The 10,509-nt window shown below is 34.8% G+C and overlaps 1 protein-coding gene across 1 annotated transcript; it reads left to right on the top strand.

The window, feature by feature from the left end:
* The first annotated feature begins 1,546 nt into the window (after positions 1-1,546).
* On the top strand, positions 1,547-10,291 carry LOC120154678 (serine carboxypeptidase-like 41). The gene is made up of 11 exons (XM_039166345.1): positions 1,547-1,825; positions 2,457-2,561; positions 2,756-2,848; positions 2,934-3,112; positions 3,214-3,519; positions 3,603-3,736; positions 3,826-3,921; positions 4,030-4,144; positions 4,223-4,410; positions 9,106-9,528; positions 10,246-10,291. Exons 1-11 carry the CDS (start codon positions 1,585-1,587, stop codon positions 10,289-10,291), a joined length of 1,926 nt encoding a protein of 641 aa, XP_039022276.1. The 5' UTR covers positions 1,547-1,584.
* Positions 10,292-10,509: the final 218 nt, after the last annotated feature.

The raw sequence follows: 10,509 nt of genomic DNA, 5'->3' as shown, positions 1-10,509 counted from the left end.
CGATTCTAAGTCATGAGAATTGAAAAACGCTTCATACCCTCAAGGATTCCATTTTCAATTTTTGGAAATCAAGGATCGATAATCGACCATCATTTTATAATCAAGGCGATTTCATTTCAAAAGTGAACGTTGGAATTGAATTTTGATTTCGATTAAAAGTTGGGAAGAAGGATCAACCTATGGCACGTTTGACTTCATATAAACACACTTAGCGACGATCCTCTAAGGGAAACTAAAATCGGGTTAGATTCTCAATTGAGATGATAGAATCTGAGTCGGATTTTTCCTGATTTTTAAAGCATTGAATTAATAAGCGATTGAAGCTATTAACACACAAAGAACCGAGATCTAAAGATAGATTTTAGATTCTTGATTCATTTGAGAGAAAAATAAGATATAGAGGTTGGGCCCTATAGACTATATCGACACAAAAGCTTTTAGCCCAAGGCTGATTTCTACCAATTAAAATTTTCCATTTTATTTTATTTCAATGAATTTTATTACTTGCCTTCAATTCTTCAAAATCCCCCTCTAATTTCTTTTACAAATCACGCCTGAAGCCAGATCAAAAGCAAGAAAATCGTCAAACTCCTTGTCCCTATGGATCGACCCTTACTCTCACTATTCTACTTATTCTTATTCATTTGATTGGGATTAAGGCTATTTATTTTGACATGGTAACGACCTGTGCCAAATCACATGAAAACATAATCAAATTCGAGTAATGTTAAATTTACACGTCAATAGAATAATTAAAAAGATTATCTAAAGAAAACTATGTAACTAATAGTGTTATCGATTTAAATCTATTAACAAGCATTCATGTAATCAAAATTAGAGATTTTATATGAAATTTTAGTTTAGTATAGGGACTAAATAATAATAAGACTAATTGTTAATGTATGAACTGTTTGGTATTTTTCTATCGCAGTAGCATTCACAGTCATAAACTGTGAATATGAAAAGATCATACTAATTTTGTTTCATACAATGTTTTGGTATTTACTAAACACCACATATGTTAGTCTCTCAATTCTATGATACATGGATTTTAAGAATAATTTATTTTTTAACGAGCCAAGCGACCTCGGTGGTAAATGAATTATTGTTGTTCCTTGAGGTCTTCAGGTTCAAGCAGTAAGAATGTCAGGGGTGTAAATGTTTAATGTTAAATGGTTGAGAGTTTAGGTGCCAATTTAAAAAGAGGATCATAGTTTGAGGACGTATGATGCATGCATTTAACTCTTTCTTTTGTATATATAAATGATTACAAGTCAAAACAATAATTCCTGTTTTAAGATAAAACAGTAACACTAATTTTTAGAGCCAATTAAACTACCTTTAGTAATAACCACTAAATGTTATTTGGCAAACAAAAATAACAAATCAATGACTAAAGAAAGACAATGACAACTCAAAACCATGTGACACCATTGGTTTGTTAGCTGATAAAACGGTATATTTAGTTGGAAAAGATGAATGTTATACATATATAAATAGCTCTATGCATCAACATTCAAGTATTGCAAATAAAATAAATAAATAAATAGTTTGGTATCCTTATTTCCTCCAAGTAAGGATCCAATGGAGTTTCATGTTATAATCTTTACTAGTTATCTTCTGCTTGCGCATGCAGTTGGAGTTAATGGTTTCCCGATGGATGATTTGATAAGTAAATTACCGGGTCAACCCGATGTTCATTTCAGACAATTTTCTGGGTATATTGATGTGGATGATGGTGGTTTCGGTCCAAGTCTTTTTTATTACTTTGTTGAAGCTGAAAAAGATCCCATGAATCAACCCCTCACTATTTGGTTGACCGGAGGTTAGTTTCCTTTTGTGTATTTTTACGTATATGATTACTTTATCTCTTAACGTTTCATTTTTATCAAAACGATCCCTACTGAATGGAAACCGTTAGTTTACTTACGGCACATGGCATTTTCATGTGTGATCAATTGATGATGTGATATGTTCCGTGTCATCATTTTGGGCAACATGACACATGCTTCGTTATCATTTGGAGGTGACATAACACATGTCATGTCAGCACTATGGGTGACATGCCACATGCCACATTATCATTTTGGGTGACGTAACATGTGTCACGTCATCAATTGATCACAAGTGAAAATGTTACGTCAGCAATATGTATTGACCGTTAGTCAACAAACGGTTTTCATCTGACAAGGTCTGTTTTGACAAAAAATTAAAACATTACGATAAAACGATCTGAATAAAGAACAAAATAACCATTTATGGTACATAAATTATGCCATTATCCCAATATTAAAAGAATCACACCACTTCATACACATAGTTAATCATATGTCAAATTGTACATTTTCCGGGATGAGATCACATTATTACTTTATATGTTCGAACATATTAAATGCATCCTCCAAGTATAATTTAGTATTAAGAAATAATAAAGTATTTTATGTAATAATATTCAGGACCCGGGTGCTCTTCGGTTGGAGATGGGTTTTCTAGTGTTGGTCCTTTTGTTACAACAAGAAATGCTCGTGCCCTCGAGAAGAATCTGTTCTCTTGGAACAAAGGTTGTCTAATCTAGTTTCATTTTCTTACCCTTTTTTATACTGATTTGTGCATATATATATATCCTTTATCTCTCTTATTTTATTCATATTCGTGTATATAAATATAGAGAGAGAAAAAAGAGATTAAAATGACATGATGCATGTAGTTTTAATCGAATGTATCGTATGATGCTCATTATATGATTTTGTTGCAGTGTCAAATCTGTTGTTCATCGACTCTCCTATTGGATGTGGATGGTCATATTCAAATACGATTAGCGATTATAATAACGGAGATGACAGTACTAGTAAGATCCCAATATATATTCCTCGTGATTTTTTGATTTAAATATTCATATATTATGAGAATTTCCATTGGTTTGTATATTACAGCAAAAATATTGGTTAGCTTCATGCAAAAATGGTACGGAAAATACCCAGAATTCAAGTCGAGAGATGTGTTTCTAGCTGGATCAAGCTATGCAGGACATTTCGTACCTAATCTTGCTAATGCTTTACTTGATCACAACAAGCAATCCAAGGACTTCAAATTCAATGTCAAAGGATTGGCTGTAAGTACAATTCATAGTTGCTCGGCAAGATGATTTTATTATAAAACGAATAATTCTTATTTAGATTGTATGCCTCGTTAAAAACCTTCCCGTTTGAACAGTTAGGGAACCCGTTGCTTCGTAAAAAGCTAGACGCATTAGCAATGTACGATTACTTTCACTCGATAGGGCTGGTAAACAATACAGTGTACGAGCAAGCCAAGAAGGAATGCAAGACCCTTGACGAAAACAATTACTCTTCTAAATTCGAAACCAATTGGACTAAACCTTGCAACGATCTTATTGAGAATGCCCCTTTCATCGCTTTCAATTCTTCCGATCGAGGTTATGTCATTTCGAAACGCTTCGATGTCCAACGCGATCCCTGCGACATGAAAAAATTGAATGATTTGAGCCTAGGCAAAGAGGTTTCCTTTTATTTCCTTTTTCTCCCCCGATATTTTTCTTTTATCAACGATATCATTGCGATAAATCTTCGATTTTCGTCCAGCTTACCAAGGTTAGTCATGGGGCAGACATGTGTGCTGCCCCAAGGGCGCAGTTCTATTTTAATCTTCCGGAAGTTCAGAAAGCTTTCCACGGGAACCGAACCAGCTTGTCATATTCATGGAAGGGTTGTTACTCGTAAGTTCGTCTCTAGAGTCTGGGTGACTTACCCAAAATTAATTTTAAAAAAATAAACTTTTCATCGTATCTCGTTTTAATCGATGTAGGGATAAATTTAAGTTCAACGAGAATGATAAGAACCGTGACATGCTTCCCGCCTTAAAAAGGCTTCTCCAACAATCGGTTCACATTACAATATTCAGGTCGACATTTATTCATCTTCTTTTTCTTTATGTTCAATAAAAATTGTATGCCGTTCTAATGACATTTTTTTTGTTCGATCTTATTTGCATTTGATTGTAATGCTACAGCGGAGATGTAGACGCTCTGGTGCCTGCAGTGGGAACCTTACAACATTTGTACAAATTGGCCGAGGACTTAAACATCAAATCTACAAAAGAAGAAACCTGGAGTTATGAAAACAAGGTTAGTATTTTTATGCATTTAACGTGTTATTTGTTTTATAATTACAATTATTTGTTTTATAATTACAATATTGAGCAGGATGGAGGGAGGAAGTATTCATTTGGAGACTTATTGACGTTCTTCATAGTGAAAGGAGGTGATCATCATGTTACATTTTCTCAACCATCCCAAGCTCTTTATATCTTCACTAATTTTACGATCAATCGGATTCACAACGAAAGCAGTGAAACCCGAAGAGCACTGGGGACCAATCCTTCCTGTCTACTGTAATATGTATATGAGCAAGAGATAACAAAAGATACATGAAACTTTGTAAACTATTAATATTTTGCGATGCAATAAATCCTTCTATTTTTATTATGTTTGTGTCTAACAATCCAATAATTATTCGAAACATTACTTCACTCACCAAATTTTAGCCGCGATATCGTGTTCTTATGGGCTCAGAACTTAAACGAGATATGAAAAACGCCGTATTCGAATCTCCCAGCATCATCCATTTTACGCTAGACATCTTCTTGTACCCTCAACACTTCCCACAACTCTCTTCTATATAAAATAAGATCCTTTTGACCCTGATCGTCCAAGGATCCACATTACCCGCTTCCTCGCTAGAATGAATTTTATCTTCCTGCAGAGCCACCTTTAGGGATGGCAACGGGCCGGGTTCGGGCCGGGTATTGGTCCCCCGTCCCCGTTTAAAAATCCCGTACTCGTCCGCTTAAAAAACCGCGGGATTTAAACGGGGATCCCCATCGGATAATCGGGAAAACCGCGGGGGAACGAGTATCCCGTTTAGCATAAACGGTTATTTAAACTGGTATTGAGCCGGGTATATATATTTAAATTAAATATATAAATATTATATATATTTTTTAATTTAAATTAAATTTATTAATATTATATATATATATATATATAAAATAATTATTTTTAATATTTATCGGGCCGGGTAATCGGGGCGGGGATTACCAAACTCGTCCCGTCCCCATTTAGCATAAACGATTTTTCCCCTTCCCCGTCCCCGTTTATTATCCCCGAACCCGACCCGTTTAATTCAGTTTTCGGTTTTCCCCGTCGGGTTTGGGTTTTATCCATCCCTAGCCACCTTAGAAGTGAAATTCCCGCATGACTTATGATTCCACTCATTCAAAGCTATTTTCAGTCTCCTTCAAATTCTTGCAATCGTCCGATCTAAGCCACCCTACAGCTCTTCTCAAACCAATTTGTTCGAAGGAACTGGATCCAAAAAACATTTCTTTTCAATCGAAAATCTATCCAATCCTCTTTTCAAACCAATTGGATACGACTCTTTTTTTTACACTTATATGTTACCACCTGCACTTTTTGTTATCTTTTATGTCATCACCCAAATTACAAAAATGAAAATGCAAGGTATATGAGTCATTAATAATGCCCATCAACATGTTTAGAGTCAAAAAGTAATTTCGGTGCATTAATTCACAATTTGATACAGAGGGTAAACTTCAAGATTTCCAGCTGATTTTGGTTGAAAATTGGCAAGGGAAAATTTACTCATTTCATCCTTACACTTTAGGCTATTTGCAAGATTAATTCTTAAGCTTCAACTATAAATACACTAGTCATTTTAGCTTTAAAATCATCCCAAATCATTCCAAATTTCTTTCAATACTAGAGAAATTAGAGAGTTTTATTAAGAGTTGTTTTCTCCTTTTTATCAAAAGAGAATTGTTATTGTTTCTCCTTGTTAGATCAAAAGAAATTGTAATTCTTATTTTCTCATAGTGAAATTCTTCTACCTTTGTCCGTAGTTTTGACTCTATATTATTTAGGGTTTTTTCACGTAAAATTTGGACCTCATTTACCTTCATTGTTATTTTTTCAAATTATCAGTTGCGATTTTACTCTATTCGACGACCATATTTCGCAACAATTGGTATCAAAGCCTGATTTGAGTGTGTAATGTCTACTTATTGCTTTTTTCATTCCACCTAAGGAAAGACAATTTTCTAGCGGCTATTAGTGATAGGTTGATAGATTCCACAAATGATAGCAAATGGAACGAGATGAATGGAAAGGCTTTGGCCAACTTTCATCTAGCATTAGCAGATGAAATATTGTCAAGCATTAAGGTGAAGAAGATGATCAAGGATATTTGGGATCATCTCACCAAATTGTATGAGGCCACATTGTTGCAAAATAAAATTTTTCTTTAGAGGAAATTGTACAATTTTTGGATGTCTGAATCTATCTTAGTGACAGAGCACTTAAGTACGTTGAATACTTTATTTTCCCAGCTTACATCTTTAAGCTGTACAACGGAAGAACAAGAACATGTTGAACTTCTACTTCAAAGTCTATATGATTCGTATTATTAACTCATCATCAACTTGACAAACAGTAATGCCACTAATCTAGTCTTCGATGACATTGCAGTTGTTGTTCTACAAGAAGAAAATCGGTGTAAGAGAAAGGAAGACAGACAAGTGAATATGCAACAAGCCGGGACGTTGACAGTGATGAGAGTGAGATCAACAGTACGTGGCCAAAGTAGCAGTCTAATGAGTGTTCTAAATCGATATTATTTGATCGTTAATTCTTCGATCCTATGAATTTATTGCTGCTAATTTGGTTGTTTATGCTTATTTTCGTGTATAGACTTACTTTCCAGATTTAATAGTAAAACAGATGCATTATGCATTTTTTTATTATTTGGTCACAGCTGGAGACATGGGCATGACTCTGGGAATGACATGGTCTGACTTGGCAGTTTCTACAAGGTGGACGGGTAGAGATATATTAAGAGACTTATTTTTAAATTTTAAAGTTTGAATTTAGAAAACATTTGAAATTATCTTGAGGATATTTTTATTTTAATTTCTATGCTTTTCTCTATGTTTTTAGAGGCTGTAAATACCCTATTGGGGTGAGCCTATACACACAACTCAGAATTTATTCTTATTCTCCTTTCTAGTTTTATAAAAGTTATCTCTTTTATTTTTCAAGTTTTCATTTTTCTTTTATTTTAAGATTTGTTTTTAAATACGCTAAGTTTAACTTTTGTCATGCTTAGCTAATTTTCTCATAAGTCGAGAGCTGAAGCGATGACTCAATTCCAATGTGAGAATTGAAAATCACTTGAATAACTTTGGAATATATCTCTCAATCTCTGTGCTTATTTTCAAAATCAAAACAGTTTTCAAAATCAAAGATTGACTTTGGTCAAGATGTTGTTGCGATTAAATGTGTGGGAGGAATGATCGGCTTATTGAAAGTACATTCGACTTCCTGGGAAGACAATTGGCGAGATTGCCTTGCCAATAGGGATTTGAGATCGGAATTAGTAGTTATTGAAACAACAATCCGAGTCGATCTTCACAAACTTAAACGGTTATTGATCTACGAAAATTGATGTTGATCATATCAATTTCTGAAGCTGAAATCAAAGATTGCCTTGGGTATTCGGTATACAAAGAAGTGTCATGAGGATTGCCCTTGTAGACAAAGTAACCTAAATGAATCCCGAATGGGAAAATCTAATTCGATGATCCTAAGGAAATTGAGTCAAAGTGAGGCTTGAGACTGTTTTTACCATATTCATTTTCAACCTTCAATTTTTACTTTCTTTATTTTTCTTTAAATCGCTTTTTATTTTTCAAATCCTTTTTACCAAAACCTCCCTTTTTTACTACTTATCGTCTGATATAAGCAATTCAAAGAGAAATTTAGAATTTTCTAAGTCCTTGAGGATCGACCCTTACTTCTATTTACTACGTATTTCCTTTATTTATTAATTGAGAAGAACGATTTTTTTTACATCAAAACGACAATTGTCAAATTGGCGTCGTTGCTGGGGACTTCGCCAAAGTTATTAATTTTTGTTTGCTTTTGATTTATAAACAGGATAAACCTAGGCAGATTAGTGGAATACGACCCAAAAATCGAAGCCAGAACTAGGAGACTTCATGCACAAATGCTTCGGGAAAAAAAGAGACAACAATCAGATCCAGAATTAAATTCAAAATCAAATTCATGTGAATCCCTTAATACAAAACCAAATCTGATGGTTGATCCTACTATCAGAGAGTTAGCCGCATCTCCTACTGAACAATAGCCTTTATGCATTGATTTTCCCTAAGATGAAATTTTATACCAATTAAAAACTGACCTTATTCATTTCTTCCCAACCTTTCGCGGATTACCAAACGAGAATCCACATAAACATCTCACGAATTTTACATGGTCTGCTCCAGTATGAGACCACAGGGAGTAACTGAGGATCAAATCAAACTTAGAGCTTTTCTTTTTTCTTTAGCCAATTCAGCTAAGGAGTAGTTATTTTATCTACCCCTAAATTCTATTACTACATGGGCTCAAATGACTCACCTTTTTCTTGACAGGTTTTCCCTGCGGCGAAAGCAAGTGAGTTACGAAGAAGAATACTTGGAATCAAGCAACTTGATGGAGAGTCACTCTATGACTATTGTGGGAGATTTAAAAAATTATGTGCTAGTTGCCCATAACATGGGTTAACCGAACAAACACTCATTCAATATTTTTATGAAGATTAACTCCCCTGGAAATGAAGATGATCGATGCTGCCAGTGGATGAGCTTTGGTGATCATGACTCCTACTGAGGCTAGGGATTTAATTTTCACAATGGCCACAAATTTCCAACAGTTCCGCCCAACTAATGATCCTCCTCGAAGGGTTCATGAGATAAGTTCATATTCTTTATAAAATAAGATAGATAAATTAACTGAAGTAATCAACTCTCTTGTTGCAGGAAAGATATGACCCAACAGATTATGTGGAATATGTGCATTACTGATCATTCAACAGACGATTGTCCAATGATTTAATATGACACAACAACTCAAGTTAATGCAGTGGGGAACTTTCCAGGACCTCCCCAGAGGGCTTATAATCCATACGAAAATACTTACAACCCAGGTTGAAGGGATCATCCAAATTTCAGTTACACCCAAAACTCAAGGCCAAATCAAGCTTATCAACCAAAGCCACCTCCACCACCCCAACAGCCGCAAAAGTCATCGTTAGAGTTAATTGTTGAAAGTTTAGCTCTTTCCCAAGAAAAGTTACAGATTCGTATCGAAGCCCACTTACAAGATATGGACAAGCAGATGAGCCAACTGGCTCAAACCGTAGGATGCTTAGAATTACAAGGTAAACTTTCGTCTCAAATAGAGGTAAATCCAAGGGAGAATGTCAGTGCCATCACTCTTCGGAGTGGTATAGTAGTCACGCCACCTATTCCAAAATATAAATCAATCCAAAAAGGGAAGAAGATTGGTTATTCAGGATCCCAGAAGAAGATTGATGAAGTACAAACGGATCCAATACCATCTCCCTATGACATGCCACCACCTTTTCCATCGAGGTTAGTAAAGAGGGATAAATAAACTGAGGAAAATGAAATACTAGATGTATTTCAGAAGGTGGAAATCAATATACCTCTCCTTGAGGTTATCCAAAAGGTTCCAAGATATGCCCGATTTTTGAAGGACCTTTGCACAACAAAGAGGAAGCTTACTGGGAATGAGAAGGTAAATCTAGGAGAACATGTCTCAACTGTATTCCAACAAAAGTTATCACCGAAACTGAAAGACCAAGGTATGTTCGCAATACCCTGTAAAATTAGTAAAGTTGGGATAAAACAAGCCATGTATGATCTTGGCGCTTCTATTAATGTAATGCCTATATGTGTTTACAATATGATTACTAAGAGTCCTTGAAGGATACAAAAATATCAATTCAGTTTGTCGATAGATCTGTCATTTACACGGAATGACTATTGGAAAATGTGCTAGTAGAAGTAAACAACTTAATATTTCATGCTAATGTTTATGTAATTAATATGGATAATGATCACACAAGTACATCTTATGATATTCTATTGGGGGCGACCCTTCCTAAGTACTGTGCACACAAAGATTGACGTAAGAAACAGGACTTTAACCATGAAGTTTGATGCTGAGATAATTTGATGTGTATAAGAAAATGAAACACCCAGACAAAGTGGCATAAATTATGTCGGTATTATTGATCCTTTGGAAAATGAGTTTGTAGTAACTAATTTTTCTTTTGATCTATGCAGGGAGTTAGAAGATCACGATGAGGAAATCAGGAAGTGGAAACAATAGTTTCAGATTGTGCCAATTTAAAATTGATTCTTTCTAAGTTAAAGTTCCCCCTTCTGTTTTGCAGTCACATGAGATAGAACTGCAACAAATGCCGAAAAACTTAAATAATGCCTTTTTAGGAGAAAATGCCACTTCATCGGTTATTTTAGATAAGCTTTCAAAGCTAAAAAAGATCCAAAGAATAACCTATGAGAATGTCAAATTCTACAAGGAGAAAT

This window comes from Hibiscus syriacus, unplaced genomic scaffold (genome assembly GCF_006381635.1).
Source record: "Hibiscus syriacus cultivar Baekdansim isolate YM2019G1 unplaced genomic scaffold, ASM638163v2 tig00111146_pilon, whole genome shotgun sequence".
Taxonomy (NCBI): domain Eukaryota; kingdom Viridiplantae; phylum Streptophyta; class Magnoliopsida; order Malvales; family Malvaceae; genus Hibiscus; species Hibiscus syriacus.
This window is presented reverse-complemented; position numbering and strand designations above follow the sequence as displayed.

Bases quoted from the DNA above. Each gene is read 5' to 3' on its own strand.
- LOC120154678 (XM_039166345.1), top strand. From the start codon at position 1,585: ATGGAGTTTCATGTTATAATCTTTACTAGTTATCTTCTGCTTGCGCAT. The intron at 2,562-2,755 runs GTTGTCTAATCT...ATTTTGTTGCAG, and splicing joins TCTGTTCTCTTGGAACAAAG to TGTCAAATCTGTTGTTCATC. The intron at 4,145-4,222 runs GTTAGTATTTTT...AATATTGAGCAG, and splicing joins CCTGGAGTTATGAAAACAAG to GATGGAGGGAGGAAGTATTC.